The sequence below is a fragment of the Toxotes jaculatrix genome, chromosome 4, assembly GCF_017976425.1.
Source record: "Toxotes jaculatrix isolate fToxJac2 chromosome 4, fToxJac2.pri, whole genome shotgun sequence".
NCBI classification, from domain to species: domain Eukaryota; kingdom Metazoa; phylum Chordata; class Actinopteri; family Toxotidae; genus Toxotes; species Toxotes jaculatrix.
This window is the reverse complement of record NC_054397.1, coordinates 12,664,836-12,688,262: the sequence shown is the minus strand read 5'-3', so window position 1 is coordinate 12,688,262 and position 23,427 is coordinate 12,664,836. Positions and strand designations below refer to the sequence as shown.

The 23,427-nt window shown below is 42.0% G+C and overlaps 1 protein-coding gene across 2 annotated transcripts; it reads left to right on the top strand.

Annotated features, from left to right (window-relative positions):
- Positions 1–22,898, top strand: fam184b (family with sequence similarity 184 member B). 2 transcript variants are annotated; one of them, XM_041035206.1, is made up of 18 exons: positions 1–520; positions 5,676–5,864; positions 7,726–8,406; positions 9,064–9,199; positions 9,647–9,798; positions 10,281–10,814; positions 12,061–12,168; positions 12,282–12,574; positions 13,561–13,699; positions 14,880–14,999; positions 15,293–15,425; positions 15,693–15,823; positions 16,223–16,338; positions 17,621–17,977; positions 18,120–18,234; positions 19,435–19,542; positions 20,752–21,149; positions 22,313–22,898. In XM_041035206.1, the coding sequence occupies exons 1-18, from the start codon at positions 371–373 to the stop codon at positions 22,383–22,385; spliced, it is 3,933 nt and encodes a 1,310-aa protein (XP_040891140.1). In that variant the 5' UTR covers positions 1–370; the 3' UTR covers positions 22,386–22,898. The 2 variants fall into 2 exon arrangements, with proteins under 2 accessions (XP_040891140.1, XP_040891139.1); XM_041035205.1 differs by having other exon boundaries at positions 18,108–18,234.
- The last annotated feature ends 529 nt before the right edge of the window (positions 22,899–23,427 follow it).

Below are 23,427 nucleotides of genomic sequence, written 5' to 3'. Positions count from 1 at the left end.
CTATATGCCTTCATCCTCGAGCGCACCCTCTTAGAATAAGAAAAAAAAAAATTGTTGGCAGCAGGGAAGGGTCGGTTGGCGCGAGCGCGTCCCCGATGGACTTCCAGCGTGTGACCTCCGCGATCACCGGGCGGACAGCGGGAGAGGGGGGCAACAAACGGAACGCACGAGGAGAGCCCCGCCGATCTACTACTAAATGTTTTCCAGCCAATTGCTCGAGCTGCTGTTCGCGGGAGGGGGTCTACCGACAGAGGAATGAGATGCACGAGTAAAAAGTTGACACGATTTTGGTGGGAATTTTCATCCGAGAGGCGGCAGGATCATTTCTGACTATCCTCCGGTCTGGGAAGTTCCCTTGGGGGGTTTCATTATGGCTTCAGGCGCCGGTAAGGCTGCACAGCCCCCCGGGCCGGGCTCCGCCGTTAACGGGACTGCGGCAGAGTTCCCAAACATCGAGCAGGAGCTGTACGACTACCAGATGCACAGCAAGATGTGCAAGAAGATCGCTCAGCTTACCAAGGTAAGACCTGCCGGTGACACCGAGCGAGGCGCGCCGCCGGACGAGCTGTCACTGAAACTGTCAGGCTGATTGGATGATCTGATGGCTGCCCCTCAATCTGCCATATCGCACTGAAAACATAATTATATACCGAAAAGGTGACCTGTAATTATCCAGTGATAGACGATCTTTCTTTTTACAGGGACACTAATAGATGTTAGAGCAAAAATGTAAATGATTATAGAAATATAAAATCCTTTTGAGATAAAAAAAAAAAAAAAAAAGGAAATCAAGTATGAGTAAAAATAAAATATTACAGCAATAGATCGCTCATTCACATCATTATAGATGGGCACTGTTACAAATTATCCGTATCTCTTGGGATAATGATTGGAAAACTTGGATCAGGCTTTATTCGCATTCGTGACTGACACAGTAATCAGGCATTAGCGATCACTATGAGCTTTACGTGAAGCCTGCAGATCTCCAGCAGTTTGACAGTCAAACCTATGTCAGAATCAGTTAATCTGTGTGTCAATCATCCATCGATGTATAGTTTGCATGTTTAATGTAAAAAATAATAATTACATATTTCAGAACAGACATTGCACAAATGCTCACCCCCCCATTTTTTTTAATTTGACCAACAGACAAAAAAATCTATCTAAAGGTATCAATAATCAGTTAAATGAAAAAGATCAAGGCACAAGAACCTCCTGTTGAAGAAGCTGCAACCAGCAAATGGTTGATATTAGTAATTATATTAAATGCCCTAGTTGAGTAATCAATCAGATTTTTGTCGAGATTATAGTTATTTCTTTATAAATGCCAGCATATGCTGTGTATCTTCCTCCATGTGCATGCACAGTGGTCAGTGTGCAGGCAGGGGATGCTTTATAGCTGCAGCAGCAGTGGCTGTATCTGCTCTGCTTTTCATACAGTAAGCATTGCTATATGGGGATTCTCCCTCTCTGTGCTTCACAATAATGCTTACAGAGGCAGGGCATGACCCGTCGCTTGTTGAGCTATGACAATTACTGATGACTGTGCACTTCCCATCCTCCCTTATGGCTTCACCTCTGTGTAGCCCGTAGGTGTGTGTGTGTGTATGTGTGTGTGTGTGTGTGTGTCCAGGAACGCCTGTGTACAATGCAATGCATGCTGCAGTTTTATTAGTGTGTGTTGTTCAAAAGGCTTCCTCTCATACACATAGCCACACAGGCACAGACAAACTAAGATGACACAGATGAGGGGTCAGCACTTGTGTCTGTGCTTGTTAGGGAAATTTGCCAGCCTAGTTCTTCTTCTTCTCATGCCCCTCCACTGCCTCTATCCTAAAATTCCTCCTGAGAAGCCTGAACTAGTTTCTCTCTCTTGAAACTTTATGCAAGCCCTGCCAGCCCGGGTTTAGCTCTGTGATGACCTCAGTAAATAAATCCGAAACCCGTAGCTCTGACGAAATATAAGAATCATTGAATCTGATATTTGGTGTAAGCGTTTTCGCTGGGCTTTGAGATGCAGAGCATGTGACATGTGGTTTATTTGAGTGTTTTGGATTGGGGTGTGGAGTGGAGAGGAAGCGGGAAATGGGTCAGCAGTGGTAACCTTATATATTTAATAACCCCTACTCTCTCTGTGTGCATGAACATGGAGGTTGGTGCGGACACACACACACAGATACTCATGCACTTGTACTTAACACACTTCCTCCTGTCTGCCTGTCCCGCACTCCTCCTCTCACCTATCCACACTTATGCCTGACTTATACAGCTCCCCTCCCCCCTCCCTCCCTCTGCCTCCCTTCCTCTCTCCCCCTGCCAGTGAGAGTGGTCTGCCCTGGTTGAATGGGCACTGCTAAAGATAAACCAGTAGCACATCGGAGTGTGTTTACATGGCGCAACAAGCCAATGAGAAGAAAGCGAGAGCTGACCATGTCAGGCCAGCTGTTGTGAGTGTTCACATAAGCTTGTGCGTGAACAGACATGCGCACACCCACATGAATACAGAAGAGTACTCTCTTCACATGACTCACAGAGATCAACAGTAGCATATTAAAGTGTCTGTGTGTATGTATATATATATATATTTATACGCACACACGCTCTTTTGATTGGCAGCTCTAATTCTGTCTATGTGATTTCCCGTACTTATCTAGCTTACACTGTCACAATGTTCCCTGCTTTGTAATCCAGCACACCCGGTACCCTCTTTGATACGTGTGGAGGTGTGTGTGTATGTGTGTGTGTATGTAGGAGGGAGGACTGATGTAAGAGAAAGTGTGTGTGCATGCTTGCTTGTCTCTTTGTCTAACCTCTTCTCTGTGCACCAACCATTCACTCTACATCTCACTCCTGTTTCAACAGTGCCGTCTCTGCTTTTCCTTTACACCGTAGACAGAATATTAATTTCATGCTTTGCTGACTATGAAGTTATTGTCAATAAGCATGGGCACTGGCTTGTGAGGATACATGAATAACATTATCGACTGGCAGGATCAATATGGGGGATCTCAAGGCAGGATTTACAGTAGCGAGAGGCTCTCGCTAGTCTCTGACCAGACTGCCATGCCAACCGTCTTAAGAATTTGCACCCAAAAAGCTGAATCAAAGTGTGACTCCACTTTTAATCCTAACTGTTATCACAGTGTAATCTGGTATCACACTAAAGATTCACAAATCTTAAAATGGGTGTTAAACAGTGTTAAGGTTGTAGGCTGATTTTTACAATGTCTTGTTTTTTTTTTTACAGCTATTATATATAACTAATGGTGCAAAAACAGAGAACAAGCTTCTTACCTTCATCGTTTATGTTTTCATGAACATTTTACCTTTGAACTGGGATTTGAAGCTAAGCTAGCTTCAGCGTTGCAGTTCAGGCAGCCCCTCATATTCACATGGACACCCTTCACATATGTTTGTGCATTAAGGTAAAACTTAATGGTTCAGTAGTTATATTTTAGACAATAATGTGTGTCTTACTTTGTGGCAACAGTCTTTGCAAGGACCTTTCATCAAACTACGTCCTTTAAGAAATGGTTTTGGTGTTGACTGGCCTGCACAGTTCTTTGACCTCGACCCCATCTATCACACTTTGGATGAACTGGATCATCAGTGAAGGTCTTATCACCTAACATCAGTGCCTTACTTTGATAAAGCTTTTGTAGTTGAACTGGAGCAAATCCCTGCCATCAGGTTCCAAAATCTTGTGGATAACTGTCCCAGGAGAGTGGAGGCTGTTACAGCAGCAATATTAATTTGCATGGTTTTAGAATGAGTTGTTTCAGCAATCACACATGGTTGAGATGTTTCAGTCTCCACATAATTTTTGCCATGTAGTGTGTATCTTCCAAGCCCTTAGGGGGTCCTGACCTCAAGTTTTAGGAGAACTCTTTCTAAATCTTCCTCTTTCCTGTTATATTTTTCTTCTTCCCTCCTCGCTCTCACTTTTAAACGGGATAAAGAGGATAGCCAAGAATTGCAAGCACACACACACACACACACACACACACACACTCACTCTCCACAGAGCTTGCCCTCGATTCAGAGTACCCTCCATTCCTCTGAGTCATGAGTCATAGTTTGTGAGCCAAAGTTCATGCACTATGACGTGTTTGAATAGCCAGCATGACACACTGTGCAAGTTTTTGACTGTCAGGAAAGAGCGATAGGTTTGTGATTTAGATTCGGAGAGATGTCACATCCATTATCGATATTAGGAATAAGACAATAAGAATTGCATCGTTGATCTATAGAGACTGACAATGTTGAGGCGACGTAAGTGTGTGTGCAAAAGAAAGGTGGTGACATGCTCACACACACACTCTGAGGGAATGTCCGGCAGTGCTGTGCCAGCTGTGTGCTGCAGACAGTGAGGCGTCTGAGTAAAATATGAGCCCGTGTGTCCCCTGCTTATACCAATGCTCGTGCACACACAAACACACCCCAGAGAGTGGGTAAGTGAGACGTCAGGGTCAGTAGGAGCAGATGATGACACTGTAGGCACGGTGTCGAGGGTAAAGTGAATAGTTGGGTGAAACAGGCCACATTTCACGTGTCACAGTCTAAATGGGGAATAGGGAACACACATGTTGGCAGGCAGGAGAAACACAACATGGAGCCCCACTATAATGGCTCACTGGTCTTTTATTACAGTAGATACACGCAGTTTGACTGTGTTGGTTTTTAACCTGTAGTTTTTGTGTTTGTAGATCATTGTGTTTCCACGTCAGTCGGTTTCAGTTTAATATTTGTTATCATATAGCTGCCAGCTCAAAATATTGGCTCCATAATGTCTGTGTTTGTGGTCTAAGGGTTGGTGTCAGTTTTCCTACAGTTAGTGATGCAACTCGGATGCATCAGGAAACAACCCCATGGAGTGAATCATCCAAATCCAAGAGGATGTTAACTGTAACCAAGTCAGCTCCAATTAAACCGATTTTTTTCTAAAGACAAAGGACCTGAAATCAGCTCTGAGATAAACCATCCACCGCACAATAATCTAAAAATTTGAATCCTGTGAGTCACATAAAAGAATAATAAAAGTTAAACAGTGAATAAAATGCAAATATAGTCCACATATTTTATACTAAATATGTGCTTACGAATCAAATAAAGAGGCTTATAGGCCAATTTTAATCTTTTCTAATCAAAAGGGGGAAAAAAATCTATTACTCAGTCTGAAATCTTTCGACATCAGCTTAAACTCGAGAAAGATTAGCTGTTCTGGCTCTAATTTATTCTGCAGTTAGTTCCAGAAATTGGGGAAAATGTTACACTAAAGCACTTCAGACAGAAAACTCTAAAACCCAGAGTTTTAGCAACTGTAAACAAAACAAAAGAATCCCAAAGCCCTGAATTAAAAAAAAAACACAGCAGTTTATACCCAACTAAGACAGAGCCTGAACAAAGAACACAACATACAATGATGAACAAGACTAATTAATGGACATCATGATCCACAGTTTCTCGGGCACATACACACATGACTGTATGAGAAATGTCAGTATGAGATATTGCCGTAATCCAGGGTCGGTCAAGGGCAGCGGTGGCGATTGGTTCCTGCTTAGCTGCAGAAAAGAAAAAACGTTTCCTAAAAAAGGAGATGACAGACAGATAAAAAACACATCTCCAGGGCAGAATTGTAAATTCCTTCTCTGTCTGTTGCTGACGTTCTCCAGGTGATTTATTCTCTGAACATGAAGAATGAGGAGCAGGAGGCGGCCCTGCAGGCCTTGAGCCAAGCCCACCACGAGGAGCTGCACCGCATCCTGATGGACACATGTCATGAAGGGGAGGGATCAGTGCTGAGGACACGCCTCCTTGAACTGCAGGAGTCTCTGGATGAGCAGCAGAGAGTTGGAGCCCAGGTGTGTGCACGTGTCAGTCCTTGTGTGTGTGTGTGTGTGTGTGGGTGCACTCTTACCCTTGTCATCATGAGATGACCCGACCTCATTCAAGGACATGTTGTATTGCTGTAATTTAACGTGTAAACTTCCAGCAGGAGCAGCACATCAAACCCTCCCTTAATGTGACCCACAACAGTCAGCCTAGCTCAGATAGCCTGTTACTTTACCCAGTCTTCATGCACTTCATGCTTAATTTACATCCTGTGCACCACAATAAAACATCAACATGAATCATAAATACCCACATGACTTTCTTATGAGCTCTCTGGGAGAAAAGATGCATCTTAACAACTGAAAAGATGAAAAATATACTCAGACCTCAAACCTTTATTTTGAAATGTTCAGCCTTATTTGTCTGCTTGTCTGCTATATGTTTTCCTGTTAGGCTTATCTTTTGTTATTTTTTTTTGCTGCAGATTCAGAGCCAGTGTACCATTGTTCTATCATAACAGTTTAAGACAAGAAAACACAGTAAATGTATGAATAGCCCTTTAACAACCGAAGCCCATGGGCTCTGTTTTTGTGAAACAGTGAAGCAGAGGAGTACGGTCAAACAGGTTTTGTATTTTTGGCGAGCAAGGAAGACTCCTAGTGCAGAGCAGCACTAGGAGTGCAGCAACCTGGAAAATGGGCTAGACAAGATGAATACATTAATAGTAGGAGGAATATATTATGAGAGTTAGAGCAGACTAGTGTCACTGATACTATGAGAATGCTAATTTATAAACATAAAACTAGACGGTAGAGTGTGATGTAATCTGCTCTTATTCTGTGGTCACTTAAAATATTGTCTGGCAAACTGTGTCCATGGTATTAGCACAATAATAAACACGGAGGTGTCCGGATAGAAAAAGTAATAGACTTGTTAAATGCCAGGGGTTGTGACTTATGAACAATTTTCTAATCATTTCCTGGAAAGAACAATTTAATTTGATACAGATTATGGGGGAGTTTAGACCCAGTGTTGACGTGATATTTGGAGAGTAGTCAGTATTGAGCAGGTCATCTGAACATGCTAAGACGTGTGATATTTCTCAACAGCAAGTATATAATTCAGCATATATGGAAAATGAAGTTTATAGTAATGACTGAAAAAAGAATGAATGCCTGATTTGGTTGCTTCTCTTGCAGGGAAACTTTCCCCTATAATTACCTAAAAACATAGTTCTTTCGAGGAAACTTACTAGGAAGTTATTAGGAGATTGTAGAGCTGCAAAATAAAGCTATACGAAAATGTCTCCTCATTGTTTTGTTTTTTTAATCTCCAGGACACCTTACTGAATATTATAATTTACTTAAGACTCCTGTTTACTTTTGTGACAAGCTGAATAAAAGTATAGAATTTTTTTAAATTAATTTATGGCTCCAACCCATCCGATCTCAGCAGTACTGGCTGGTAATGATATTTTGCCACATACTCAGTGTTGTTTGAATGTCACAACATTGCAGCTAATTGGCTTTTATGGCCACAGCCTGGCCTTTTTCAAATGTTTTGCGCACACACTGTCCCCACTGTTCGCTCCAGTGGTCTGCATAGCTCCTAAATCTCAGCACCGCATTTTTAAGAAGCAGTGATACAGGATAATTGCAGTATGTACGTGCCCCTACAAATATGAATTGTGGGATTATCATGTCAATATTGACCACAGATTCCCAGAAGCATTTTGGGGAGAAAAAAAACAACATTTGCATCAATGCCTTAAGTAATTTGGGCAGTTCTAAAGGGAAAGCATGTCTTACCCAGTAACAGGGATGTATAGTGATTAACCACTGAGTTTATATGTAAGTGCAGTGTGGAACATGTCATCCTCTGTGTCTTCAGGTGCAGGCAGATTTTGAGTGCTTCCGCATCCAGGCAGAGGAGAGGGAGCGTGAAACCGAGGTGGAGCTGAGAAAACATTTTGAGGAGAGGCTCCAGGCTGCAGAGGAAGAGCTCCAGGAGGCCAAGGCCCAGATCAGTGCTGCACAGGAGGAGGGCCTGAGGTTGAGCAAAGAACTGGAGAAGGCTGGGGAGCAGATCCAGGAGCTGAATGCTAAATGCGAGGACCTGCAGGAAGCTGCTGATGAGGAGAAGAAAAGGAAAGAGGAGGAGGAGGAGAAACGAAGAGAAGACGAGGAGAAAAAGAAAGAGGAGGAGGAGAGACAAACAGAAGAGCGTGAGGACCTGGAAAGAATAAAATCACTCTTAGAGGAGGTAAAGGCGCTGAAAGAGGAGAGGGATCGAGCGGAGGAGGAGAAGAGGCGAGCGGTGAAAGAAGAACGGGAGCAATGGGAGCAAAAGATGAATGATCTGAACGAGGAGAAGGAGGACATGAGGAAGAAGATGGAGGCAGAATGGAGGGAGGAGCGGCAGAGGTGGGAGGAGAGGGAAGAGGAGGAGAAGAAAGGAATGCACAGCGCTCTAAGAGAAAGAGTGAAGAGGGCTGAGGCAGAGGTGGAAAGTCACCTGGAGAGGCTGGCTGAGAGCAAGAGAAACACAGTGAAACTGCAAGAGCGAATACAGGTACACACACCCTCACTCATAATGTTCCCACTCATACTAAAACTAAAATCCAGTGCTGTGAAAAGGGACATGGAAGGAAATTGAAATGTTGTAGCTTCCTCTCTCTGATGCACCCAGCTAATGATCATGTTGATGAAAAAGGAGGGAGCGAGGTTGAAGCAGAGAAAGACAGAGAGGAGGGAGAGAGGGGGGGGGTCTTGCTTGTCTAACCACAGGCTGCCCTCTCTGAGTGCTATTCCCACTGCCAGCTATCTGCTAATGAGTAGTGTGAGCAGGATAGATTCGCTGCACCACCACCATTACCACCTCACGCATGAGCATTAAGAAGACCTACGAGAGCTGGCACAGAGCTGACATAAGCCCTCACAGCAGACCATTAAAGGCTCACAGCTGGGCGAGATAGCTTCCTGACTCACCACATTTCATCCCTTTTTTTTTCTATCACGCTCCCTGTCCCTGACTTGTGTTCTTTCTCTCCTTCCTCCTTATCTGTGTCAAATTTACTGCCGGCTTCCCTCTCTCCCTCATCTGTCTTCTTCTTTTTTTTCTTTTCTATTCCCCTGTGTTCTTTGCCAACCCACAATGCTTCCTCTGCATCGCCCTCCTTACCTGCCCCTCGTGCCAAACTCCCTCCCGGCCCTCGTGACCCTCCTCCAGGACCTGGAGGAGGAGCTGGAGCTGGATCGGAGGCGCGTGTCTGAGGCCGAGGGTGTGGCTAAACGGGCGGAGGAGGAGCTAGCGGTCGCCAAGGAGAGGCTGCTGCTGCAGGAAGACGAGCTGCAGAGCAGAGCAGGTAGTCGCTAAGTCTACCTCCCACAGTCTGTGTCTGCCTGTCCACCTGTCGTCCTACCTGTCTGCCGGAGACAGCTCACATTGCTGAGATTCAGCTGAGCTCAGTACATTTCCATTATTCATTCTGACTCAGCGCTAATTAAGTTTTCTCCTCACGCCATTATAATATATACAGAAAATGCAACAAACGCACATTATTCATCCTCCACAAAGGCAAACAGTTTCATCAAAGTGTCATCATACCCAGTCAGCAAAAACACCCTGATTTTTATTTATTGCATGAGAATGATTTTTGTTTGTGGCTCTTCCTCATTCAGTATCGGTCTGCTGTATTTCCATTCAGCTTCCGTTATGCATAATCAATCAATACACGCCCGTGCATGCTTGTGTGTGCATGCGTTCACTTGGGTCTTTATTGGTGTGTGCTCTGTGTGTGTGTGTGTGTTAGAGGAGCTGCTGAACCGCGGAGGCTGTGAGGTGTGTGTGTGTACTGAAGTGGAGGAACTGAGGAGCCAGGTGAGCCGTCTGCAGAGCAGGAACAGAGAGCTGGAGCTACAGAGCAGCGGCAGAAATAGTGACCACGCCCGGCAGATACGCCAGGTAACACACACACACACACAAAATATGAATAAAGTGCAATTACATGTGCGTACATATTAAATATTACTCTCAGTGTCCACTCTGTTAAATGTACCTGTTCAAATTCATGCAATCCAATACAATACTCTGCCATTTATGATGCCTACAATGTTTAGCAAAGATTGGTGTTAATTCAATAATTCATTTTAGCATTGAGGTCATAGTGATGGTGTTGTACTGGACTACATTATATTCAGAATTGTGTTTCTAATATTCTGCCCTCTTCACGTATGTAAATAGGGAGAACAAAAATAGAAACACTTCTCACCACCTTTAACTTGCACGTCAATAATTTCCGCACGTTAATCATTTCCCAACACTCCTGGTCACTAAAAATGGAACATTTTAAATGTTGTAAAGGTAGAATTTATGGCTGAGCTGTTGCATTGAATTTCGTAAGATTGCGCAACTGACCGCCGGCTGTTTGTTGTGTGTCTTTATAGCATGCTGAGGCCCTGTCCAGTTTGCGTTCAGAGATGGTGAGAGCCCAGACAGAGGAGTTACGTCGCATCCAAAAGCATGCAGATGATGAGAGGGACAAACTGCAAAAGGAGATACATAAAGAAAGAGAAAACCTACAGAAGGAGAGGGAGCAAGAAAAGGATCAGTTGGAGAAGGACAGAAACAGACTGCATAGGGAGAGAGAGGAGGAGAGGCAAGAGCTGGAAGAGGTCAAAGATCGTCTGCGTAGAGAAAAGGAGGAAGAGGTTGACCGACTGCGCAAGGAGCTTGAAGTTGAGAGGGTCCGTATCCGCTCCCAGTTGGACAAGAATATTGAACAGGTCGAAGCAGAGAGAGCCAATGTTCAGCAGAAGCTGGAAGAGGAGAAGAGGAGGTTGGTGGAGAAGGCCGAGGAGGACAGGAAGCGGTTGAAGGAGCAGGTGCGGAAGGCGATAGAGGAGGTGATGAGGAGACACGCAGCCGAACTACACAGCGTCCAAGAAGCTCTGAGTTCAGAGAAGAAGACCAACCAAGAGGTTAGCATCTGTCCACACAGCATATGGGGGGGTTCAGATCAGAAAAACACATCTACCAGGCCCACATCTGTAGCATTCATTAGTGCAGTAAGGATCCAGATTACCAAGAGACACCATGTTTAAATGGTACAGCAATAATCTATTCTAAAGTTTGCATTTCTAAACAATTGTTTATATACTGTATACTGTAAATTGTATATTAGTATAGATATACTGTATATTAGTATTAGTGATTTGACACCTCAACCTGAAGACATTGTTTTCCCTTTTTTTTTTTTTTTTTTCTTTCTTTGGACAGACGGTGCAGTGAGAGAACAGGCTCTGTGAGAAAAGAGGACAGTTTTGCCGTAGTGTGCTCTCGTATCAGAATTTTAAAAATAGCCTGCTGTTCAGCCTGCTCCTGTAGGCTTAATTATTTTAGTTTCACTTTCAGTCAAACTATGGATGTAATTATTTTGGATACAGGGATGATCGACTGCAAGTCCTGTCACACAGCTGCGACAGTAATACTTTCCCTGCTTTGAAGTGCAGTATGTGATGCACATACTGTATGCTCTTTTGAAAACCTTTAGACACCTTTTTAACCACATACAGAAATCAGAATTGTCAAGCTGAAATCTAACTGTGTTGACCAGATTTTTCTTAATCCATCATGCTGATAAAAGAAAAGGTCTCAGTAACCTGGTTATTTAAGGGTATATAAACACACTAATTGCATTGGATACTCCTTTACACGCTCTGTGCCTCAACATGATTCATTTTGGGCTTGTGACTTCTTAAAACAAAACAAAACAACATATTTGTGTCACTTAATATAATATAATATAATATAATATAATATAATATAATATAATATAATATAATATAATATAATATAATATAATATAATATAATATAATATAATATAGAGTAATTTGTGAGTCAAATGTTAGACAGATGTTTGAAAAATAAAATGTGGAGCATAAATGTTTTTTGTCTGATCCACTGTCCTGTCAATCATCTTGTGACCCATGGGGGATAGTTGCCTCACCTCCAGGCTGATCAATCAATATTTTTTGCTCTCATTGTAAATGTAGAAATATAATTGCCTGCCCTTTAAGCCTCCCTACAATTTGCACTTCATCATGACTAATTATCAATTAAGCCTATTAATAAGGAAATGTTTATATGGCTGGGTTAAAGTGCTAAAAAGAAGACAAATTGTTAATGTAATAATGGTTTTGATGAGGATGAATGTTCTTGGAAGGTATGTGCACGTTTGGAAGAGGAGCGGAGGACCGGTGAGGAGCTACGCAGTGGTCTGGAGAAGGAAAGAGAGGACGTGAGGACAAAACTGAAAGATGCTAATAATGAGGTCTGAGGTTATTATTTTATCAGCTAAAATTATGTCAGATAAAACTATTTGTAATATTAATTATAATCAGTTATGTAACGTGACGTGAAAGAGAAATGTTTCTGTGTTCTCAGATCTGTCGGCTGAAGTCAGCGCTCCAACAACAAGAGAAGAAAGAAAAGGTGGCGCCTGAAGCTGCTCCCTCACCACATTGCTCTCGTCTGGAGGAAGAGCTTCATCAGACCCGGAGTCGACTGGCTCGGACTCAGGAGGAGGCGGAGAAGCAGTGGGACAGACAGCAGAGAGAGATAGCGTCCCTGAGAGCTGACAAACACCGGCTGGAGGAGAAAGTCCTGGAGCAGAGCCGACTGAACACGGAGAGGAGCCTTCTAGAGCAGAGCCAGCGGAACACGGAGGACCGGATCAGGTAGCAGAATAAACACAGACCTGCCAGAACCGCTTAGGCTTACATTACAAAGCCTCGACTCCGCTTGTGATCTACCCCTGCCCTCCTCTTAAATGATTACAAGGGAAGATAAGTTGAGAAGTGAATCATTCAGACTGCGGCTCACAATAACCTACAGCATTTTTTCCCCTCATTTCAGTTCTATTCAGTTTAATTTGAATGAGCTTTGTTGTAATGTGTAGTGTCATGTGTTTTACCAGGAAAAAAACAAGATATTAACCGCAGCAATAAGATGATTTGTGAACAATTAAAACACGTCAGTATATCAATTAAAAATTTAATCACAATCACTGTCCAAATAAACATTTAGCCTAATGGTTTTCTGAACTCCAATTAGTCTGTCCTGGCTTATAGAGTGATGCTACATATCTAGCAGCTTCTTTTTCATTGTATACGGACTATGCTTAGTGTATAAACACACTGTTATTTACTTAAGTCTTTTAAATTACTCTGAAGTTACCAGTTCACATGCAGTTTTCTCCTTCTAGAAAATGTATGACATCATTATTGCAATAATGAATTTTTAAAAAGTCGTAGCTTCCAACCTGATGTTACTTTCCTGTTCTGGGATATTTTCCGTGTAAAGGTGCATATTATGAAATCCACCCAAGGCTTTACAGGTTTCTTTTCCAGAAATACAACTAGGGAACTCTTAATCCTTTAATATGACAAAACAAACCAGGTTTTGCACTTACATGGATATTTATGAAATCAAGCTATTAAGAAAAGAGAGAATTAATCAGGTTGCTACCATGCACAGGCTGTCTACTAGACGTAGAAATAAAAAATAATCCTCTTTAAATGTGGTAGAAGCAAAAGAAAAGACTGCAATAATGACAACACCTCGCAAGCACAGCCAAACAGTACAGTGTAGCAAGAAGAAGTAAAAATCAGTTTTGCATGTAGGTTAACTCTGTCTCCCATCTCGTTCTGATGCATGCCTGCAGGGCAGAGTGTGAGGATCGTCTCAGAGCAGAGTTCAGGATAGAGATGAATGCTGCTGTTGCTGAGAGCGAACAGAGATGGCAGAACCGAGAGCAGGAGCTGCAGACCCAGCTTTCTGAGCTGCAGAGTCAACTGGCCGAGGTGAGTCTCCTTTATAAACTAAATTATGAAAACCCATCTATGAGGCTTGGCCTCAGTACTTAAAGCCACACCGAGCTTCTCTTTAAAAATGTAATTATAGTTTGATGATCAGACTTATTTGCCATTCTGTTTCCGCTTCATTATAAAATCTGAGATGCGGGCAGGGATCCTGAGATCTGGAAAAAGCCTGGTCTAATTATGGACTCAATCACATAATCAGGGTTCATTCAGTTAGCCCCTGGGTAGCAGAGAAAACCAGCATGACTCTAATACTTTAACACTGAAATAAGAAGTTATTCAACTTAATGGACTCAACTACCCATTTGATGAAACTGCTTTAATTGGTTAGTTGTAGACTATAATTAATAATTGTTTTAATCATCAATTGATTACTTTCTTGATTAACATTTTTCTTAATAACATCTAAAAATGGTGAAATAGTACCCATTACAAATACCCATTAGAGCCATTAGAATGTGTTTTTTTCTGCAACCAACGGTCCAATGCCCAAAGACATGATGGAGAAAAGCTGCAAACGATCACATATAAGAAGCTTGAACAATCAAATATTTTGCCTTTTTGTTTGAAAAATCACTGAAATGCTTAATGGGCTATTGACAATAGTTTTGCAAGTAGTTCTCAAAGCATGATTTTGAGGATTAGATGTGATTCTCTACATTTAGTGCGCCACATTCATTTGGGATATAAGGCTATGAGGTCTGACGTGTCAAAACTGTTGGTCAAACTCAATCGATCATCAATTTTACACAGCAAGACTAGTTTACTGGTCATGATAAGCACTTGTTGGCCTGTGAGAACTTTTGTGCGATGCCTTTGTGGCTCTGGAAAAGCTTGTCTGACAAATAACCCTGATATTATCACCTGGGTGCCACAAGTTTGGACTGGAGACTAGTCTCCCCCCGCCCTCAACTTTAGGGAAGTGCAATGCTAAATCGCTGGAGTACTCTTTTAATTAGTTCCATAATCCTGTTTTCAGTACATAATGAAGTCTGTGATTTATTTATTTATTTTAAGAAAGCTGTTGGAGTTGGCAAATTCTAAAACAAAAGCAACATCTCACACTTAATTCAATGCCTGCGGCAAATTCATCATCTCGGGATTACTCTGACGCCACACAGAACCTTCGAATCCTATGCTCAGGATTTCTCGCTTAATGCAGGCGGAGAAAAAGAAGGCGGGCCAGGGAGATGATAGCCACGGCAACCCCGAAATTGACAGGCTGAGGAAGGAGGTCCAAGACACCAAGGAGATAAACAAAAAGCTGAGGGAGCTGCTGCAGGTACATGAGATGCACACAGATTTTCAAAAATCATGTGTACTCTCTTTCATAGGTTTTCTCTGTGATGAATAATTTAGCAGCTTTGATGATAGCGCTGGGGAGCTCGGAGTGGAGAGGCAACATGATGTTATCCTCTGAGTGTGTGCATTTATCTGTGTAACATATACATAGCTGAGTACAGTATATGTGCGAGCCTTGCAAAAAATCTTAGTGTAAGGACAGCTTTTTGTGACACTTAAAGAATCCAGCTGTTTGTAAATAAAAAAAAAAATATGTGTGTTAATGTGTTGGAGGAGCCCCAAACCCAGTCTTTGACTGAGGAGAGACACAATCAAGCCATGGCTCTGCAGGCTTTAGAGAGACAGGCGAAAGAAGATCTGCTGTCTGAGAGGAACAGACTACAGACAATGCACCACCTGGAGCTAGGTAACACACGCATGAACACGTACATGTAAACACACATGAGCGTAAGCATAAACACACGCAGACAGTAACACACACACACACACAAACAGTGATATACACGTGGAGATTATAAATTCAACAGTGAAGTTGCTATTGCCATGGATACACTTCACCATGGCAACAGCAGAAGGGTACCTGTAACAGTGGGCCAAATTGATTTTGTTTTCTGTATGGGCTTTTGTGTGTTTTTTTGTGTGTGTGTGTGTGTGTGTGTGTGTGTGATATCAGAGAAGCAGCGTGCAGAGTTGACCCAGCAGCACACAGAATGGAGCAGACAGATGACCCAGAGACACATGCAGCAGATAGAAGACCTACAGGCTCAGCTACAGGCACACACACAGATGATGGCACTGCAACAGGTGACACACACACACTCACACAAACACACACACGCACGCAGCGACAGCTACAAAGTTGAATATTAGTCCCACAGGGATAAGTGTGCACATGGAAACACATGTTCACAACGCACACACACGCCTCTCATTCTCTTTGTCTGTGTGTTTTGGTCGTTATCTGTCTCTCACACACAATCGAACATATTCATATACATGCACACACACAGGCAAATCACAGCCATTTGATAATTTATATCATTATCCAGCACACGAATAAAGTCCTTCATGGCTCTGAAATTAAGCCAACATACTATGTTAGCATCTGCAGCAACAGTGGCCATTATAAAAACCTAATTTTGAATCTTGGACACTGATGTTTATTCTCTTTGTGCGTGCTTGTGTATGTGTGTCTGTGTGCAGGATTTGAAGCAGCAGAACCAGTATCAGGTGTTTGAGCGACAGCTGGATGAGAGTCGCTGTGCTGTGCTGGAGCTGCAGAGAGAGAATGCAGCTCTCAAGAAGCAATTAAAGGAAAAGTAAGGAACGAAGTACAAACGCGAAAGAGAAAAATATTTTAACTTTAATGATATCCCTTGGGGCCTGCAACTTAAGATTTCATTATTGGTTAATCTGCTGATATTTTTTCTCCAATACATGTCAGAAGAAAAGAAAAGAATTGTCGCATGCAAATCACAATTCCTAAGAGGCTGGGGGGATGTATCCACAGTGAATGCTTCATCCAATCAACAGCCCAACACTCAAAGTGTACTATTATGAAATGTTTAATTGTTTACAAAAAATTGTTGGCTATTAATTTTCTGTTGATTTACTTGTAGTACCCTTGGGGTCAAGACAGAAGCTAATGACCAACTCTCAAGCTGCATACCAAATTGGAAGCATTAACCTATAGCAGGGGTGTCCAAACTGTTCCACAAAGGGCCGTGTGGCTGCAGGTTTTTGTTCCAACCAAGCAGCAGCACACCAGACTTGACTCATTTAATCAACTGATCTCAGTCTTCAGACAGTTGATTGGTCAAACTGTGTGCTCTTCATTGGTTGGAACAAAAACCTGCAGCCACACGGCCCTTTGTGGAACAGTTTGGACACGTCTGACCTATAGGAATTATTTGGCATTTTGGGAAATACCCTCATTGTATTTTATCAGAGAGTTACACAAGAAGATTGATACCACTCTCATGTCTGTATGAAGCCGCAGCCAGCAGTCTGTTCGCCCTGCCTATGAACACCTCTAAAGCTCATGGGCCCAGTAAAAAAAATAATAATGTAGTAATTTGTGAGCTTCAGAGATGCTGGTGGGTGTATTTTTTTTTATTTTTTACTTCAAACAAAGCCTGACTAGCTGTTTCCCCCTCCTGTTTCCAGTCTTTAGCCATCTCTCGGCTTCATAATTAGGGTACAGACACGGGAGTGTGTTACTGTCAGCGAGACAGCAAATGTAGAACTGTTCTTTGAAGACAACTGGGGAAAAGACGACAGCACATTCTTTGAACTATAGCTCATTAGCTATATTTGATTTAATTTCAGCATTTCTGTAGTGTCCCTGATTAGCACATTTAGGACAGAGCAAACTGTTTGTTTTTTATTTGTTAAAATATATCTAAGAGGCTTTACAGATCTAGGTCAAAGGTAAAAAAATCACATGCACCTGTTTTGTATATAATGTACCTTTTACAGAACAAATGTGAACAGTCTTTGCCGTTTATCATAATAGTTTTATTGTATTAAACGGACCCTTACCATTATTTCCATTATGCTCCTTTACATCCTTCTGTTTCTATGTCTAACATCCACTCCTAGACCTATACAGAAGAATCCCGAAGCAGAGGAGAAAGAAGAGGAAAGCGTAGAATTGAGGAAGAAGAGAGACGCCCAGCTGGAAGAAGAAGCACAACGTCTGAAGGAGGAAGTGGAGAAACTGAGGGTAGAGATGGAGAAACTGGAGGAGTCACAGAAACACTGGGAGGAGAGGAAAGAAGAGGACATCAAAGAAGAGGAGGTGGACGAGGAGAAGAGGAAGGAGCGGGAGGAGGAGAAGAGGAGAGAGGAGGTGGAGGAGATCAGGAGGGAGCACAAGAGGGAGATGCAGAGTTTGGTCTCTGAATACAGCAGCGCCCAGACGCACCTGCAAGCTCGAATAGTGGCCCTGGAGAACGAGTGAGTAGAGGGAAGACACCCAGAAACACAACACACACACACACACACAGTGTAAACTGAATATGTGTGTTCCAACTCTAAGTGAACATAAGTACAGGTATGTGAGAAAGTGTGTGTGTTTGTGTATATGATTTAACTGCAGACTACGCGAGCGGGAGGAGCGGTGCAGGAGGAGGGAGCCTCGATGTGATGACCTGCAGCTGGGGAGACTCCAGGAGAGGCTGACTGAGAGAGACCAGCTCATTAAACGATTAGTGGTGAGAACACACACACACACTAATCCGTGGAACTCCTCTTCTGATCACTCCAGAGGAGGCTCATTTAAAATGACAAGTGTGATGATATTAATTTTTTTTTTCCTTATTGCTACCAAATCCCATGAAAAGACCAGAACTAAAAATGATTTGATCCAACTAACAAGTGTTGCCTGCGTCGTCAAAGCCTGATGTTACTTGAGCCTCTGTGCCACAGAGCTCCATTGCTGTCAAACAAACTATTAAAAACACATCAGTGAGCCACACAGATGCACTGGGCGACATGTTTCCACATTACGATGAACATGGGCATGGTAGTTTCACTAGAGCATCAAATATGTATAAATGCACAACTGAACTATTGTACTATTTACTCCTGTCTGAAGAACATTAGTAAAAACCTACAGATCCCAGCTGCCTTAGGAAATTATTAAGCCTTTTTTTTTTTTTTTTTAAAGGCTGATGATTAATTGATGATGGAAATAATTGTTAGTTGCAGCCCTACTTTACTAGGTCTGAGAAAACTTTCCATTAATCTGAGCACCTTTAGGGCTTCTCTTGCATGTGGAGCTCGGGGGTTGCATACACCATGACATACACCATGTAACTGCAAAGTCCCTGCTTTGATTCCCGTCTGGGAATTTTGCTGTTTAACTGCCCTCCTTCATGTTTTTTTGTCTCAACCGCTGCTAACCAGTTAAAACAAAATGCAAAAAAAAAAAAAAACATAGTGTTTGATTTAAAAAAACTGGAGCCAGTTGAAAACTCTGTGATTTGGTCAAAAGCTGCTGAAACAGAGAATAAGTGAACCTTAAGTTGAGATTGCTTGAATTTCAGCTGCTGAACATGGTACAGAATCACCTGACAGAAAGGGTCTTAGTTATTCTTGGAGCCCATTGACAGTAACCAAGAGTTAATGTAAAACTGGCCATGAGGGCAAATTTGTAAAATGTAATTACTTTAACCACTCAGACCAAATCAAATTGAAATTGTGTCTTCATTAATCATCTACGGTCATGTATGCGTGGGAGAAAATTACATTTTCTGAAGTGTCCTCTGCCAGAGTGCTGTGTCTACCATCTGTGTGGCATGAGGCAGCTTAGCAAACAAGTATATCCTCCAGTTACAACTCTAATACAACAACAACAACACCGACTGTGAATGAGGCCAACGAAAGTCCTTCCTTGTCCTCCTTCCCTCCAGGAAGAGAGGCATCAGCTGCAGCTCCACCCTCCCGTTGCCGGGGACAGCAGCACCCTCAGGCTCCGTGACAGCAAGTCCCGCCCCGGGAGCGTCACGCCAACCATGAGGGTGAGTATGTCTGTTCGGCTCAAGCACATAATGTATTCATCAAAACGAGCCTCCTTCCAGCCAGAAGGGCTCACTGGGCTGAAGCCAGCTTCTGTTTCTGTAGCAGGAGGCAGCAAAATGCACAAGTTCACCCACTCGACAGATCACCAGTCTGTCGTAAAAGCTGCGTCTCCTCAGTGCCCATAGTGCTGCTTTTAATTACATTACATTTGGCCAGTAAAGATGCAGAATATTTTTTTTGAAGATTAAGATATGTAGCCAGTAAACACTTATCTTCCTACCACAAACAAACAAGTTCATTGAAGTTTAATCTTTCAAGATTCAATTTGTCTCAGGATCCAATTAATGTTGGTGTCAGTGGTGGAAAACTGATCTCAGATCAGCTGGGGTTGTAGTAGTATTTAACCACCAATCTTGTTTACCAGCTGTATTTGAAATGATACTCCACCCAAAATCTCTTACGTACCAAACATCCACCTTCTGTCGGCTTTTGAACACTATCTTATATACATTTTGGTTTCTGTGGTCTTCTGTGGCTTGTCTTCGTGGTGGTTACACTTGACTCTGTGATGGTGACAAGTGGAAAAAAAAGTATACAAACATCACACACCACTTCCTGCAGCCTGACCCACTTCTCTCTGCTGTGCTCAGTATGTCCCAAATGCTTAATGTTCGGCCAAAACACAACTAAATACACACGTCCCTTCCAAATAAGCATTACATAAGGTTCTTTATTTAACCATGTTTTGGGAAATCAAAAAAAAAAAAAGATAAAATTTGGGAACACAGTGAGCATATGGTTGATTATGCTGCGGGAGTGTTTTCAGATGTTTCTCTGGAGCACAGCTGCTGTTTTCCCTAAAGAAAGTATCTACAAACATTTCACAGCATATAGCAGGTGATAGTTTGATATGCAAAATGTATGGTATAACATATTTACATGGCAAAAAATCCAGTTGAGCTGTTTACGGAAAAGAACCGTTACGAATCAGAACATAGAGATCTTTGCTTCTTAAATATACGTATAAATATATGTATAGAGAATTCTTAGTTTCATATTAATTTTTATTTTTTTAATCATCCTAAATGTACGTGCTTTTGGTTTAGAAATAGTAGTTTCTTTGTGTGGAATGTGATTTAAGTCATTAAAATAAATCAAACTCCATTTTGAACACCAGCATAAAATCACCTGTACGTCACTTCTGACAGAGGAAGCGTGTGGAGTCTCCTCCTCGTCTCACCAGCGTCCCCAGTGCCGGTACTTACGACAGGAGCGTCTTCCTCCCCAACTCCTCCTCATCGTCTTCCTCCTCCTCCTCTGTCCATCAGCACTCCTCCTCAACCCTCCCCCACCAGTCCACCTCCCACCCTCAGACCTCCCCGCACTACTCCACCTCCTCTCTCCCACACAAGCACACCTCCCTCTCCCTTAGCCAACATTCCTCCCCCTCCCTCCCTCGCTCCACCAGATCCCGGACCTCCTGCATCCCTCCAACCCCAGCACCCACCGCCCCGCTCCCCGTCTGCCCATCACCGCAGACGGGTATCCGATATGTGTCCCCCTCCTGCCAGGAGCCCCATGCACACCTGCAGGCCCAATCAATCAGGTACGGACATTTTAATATCTTGGCTGTAATATTACAAATCTAAAAATAAGGGAAAGGCAAAGCTCCACACTCATAGCTCTGCCACATTTATTTCAACTGACATTTTGGCAAACTGCCTTCCTCAGAATAAGACTCTGCAGTCACTTGAAACCAAAAACATCAAGAAAAACCAGAAACATACAGGACAAAATTTAAAACAGAAAACATTTTACATTCAAATTAGAGAGAGAATCCACAAAATACGAAGCTATGTCCAAACAGGTAATGCTTCCATTCAATGTTAAAGGTCAAATAAAGAAATAAATTTTAAACTTTTAAAGAGACATTTTATGCAACTTGGTTTTCATGTATGATTGTATTTTCTTGTCCATATATACATTATATATATATATGTGTGTGTGTGTGTGTGTTCTAATGTTTTTACATTTTGTCATTAATTCCTAATGATATAATAAATGAAACTGATGTGAGATTAAATGGATGAAGAGATTAACCAATTAAAGATGATTAATTCTTTTAAGTTATTTTAAGTTTTTTGCTAAACCTTGCCCTTCATAAAACGACAAGCGTCCAAGTGACTGTAGCAGCAGGAGTGACAGTGTTTGCTGCAGGTCTGATGGTGCTGACTGAAACTCCACAAAAATGATTTAACAGCCTCCTGCAGCACAATCCACTGTCGCACCAATCTCACTTGTAGTTCATAGATGTAAAATGTCTCCTGACAGCCCGCAACCAGATACAAAAAAACAAACATTAGAACTAATGTTGCCATGGTAGCAAAGACAAAAAAATTCAAGACATTTGTAAATTAAATTGAACACTTTTTGATAACTTCTACGGCCTTTTTAAGAGACAACCAAATTCTGTGCTTTTTAATACTTTTTAAGGTCAGCAGATGACCTGGCCTGTTTACTACTGAACTGAACTCTAATTTGAACATAAGATGTTTTCTATGTGTTTGGTGTTGTGCTAACCTCGCCATGACTTTTACCATCTGTTGATGTTTTTTTTTTTTTTTTTTAAATCTGCCTTTAAGCCAACACCTCATTAGACTAGGTGACTGTTTCTCCTCAGTTTTTTTTTTATTAGTTTCAAAATAATCAAAATGTTCTAAAACTTAGCACAATATTAAAGTTAATGTGTGTGTCTCTTGTGTTTCGTAGGGGCCCATATCTGGAGCCGAGGGGGACAGAGGGGCTGAAGCAGGAGTGGTACACCAAATACTTCTCCTTCTGAGCACAAACACACGTGAACACACAAACACACACACACATACACACAGCAGCTGCAAGTACATCTCCTCATATACAGTTCATTGCTTCTTAGACATATCCGTTTGCTTCCCACATACACACACACAACAACAACAACAACATTAACAAACATATGGGCTCATCACCAGCAAGGCCATCTCGAACATTGCCTCAAAGCTCAACCAAAAAGTGCTTCTCAAACACATGCCTGACCTCTTCTCAGAACATAGGCCTGCCGGATCTTGTTTGTATAGTTTGGAATGTCTCCATATGCTGTGTTTTTTTTAAAAAAGCAGTCTTCCTTTTTTAATGCAACTTTTGCTCTAATCTCATCACATTGTTATTCCGGGCAAATGTACATTTCTGAAAATCCACAACCGAGTGTGTCTTTGAGTATGGAAGCATTCGACATATTCAATCAAGATCCTCGTCAAAACGGACACACACGACTCACCATACCAAAATGAAGCTTGTTTCAATGCAAAAATGTATAATAATCTTAATGAACAAATTGAATAAAATATTTTGTTTTTGTAAGTGTATCGTATATCTGGGTATGTGGGTGTAATAAAGAGCCACAAGCCTAAAAATCACATGCAAATTATATCATAGAAATGAAAGAGGTAAAAAGTGTAGGTGGCACCTGAGAGCTTCGGATGGATTACCTACACTATGTACCTAACATAGTGTAGGTAATATGCATTAAATCCTCCATCAACAGTGTCTTTGACATTTCTTGGAAACTGATTGAGAAACAATATATTGATAAACAGGATTTCTGCAGTGCTCGGCAAATTACATCTAAGATTTTTTAAGACCTTTTAAATTCCTCATAGAATCTAATTCAGTATGTTTTTCACAGACACTATCTAAGAATTATGGAAAACAAAGTTATTAAGTACATTAATTAACTGACATTTATATCATATTTTTGTCAGTATTTCCCAACTGTACGCAACAATAATTCCTAGAAATTTAATTAATCAATTAACATGACTTGAACCCATGTATGGATCACTGAACAG

Coding starts and splice junctions, on each gene's coding strand:
- fam184b (XM_041035205.1), top strand. CDS start 371: ATGGCTTCAGGCGCCGGTAAGGCTGCACAGCCCCCCGGGCCGGGCTCC. Junction 8,407..9,063: donor AACTGCAAGAGCGAATACAG/GTACACACACCC, acceptor ACCCTCCTCCAG/GACCTGGAGGAGGAGCTGGA. Junction 21,150..22,312: donor CTGCAGGCCCAATCAATCAG/GTACGGACATTT, acceptor TGTGTTTCGTAG/GGGCCCATATCTGGAGCCGA.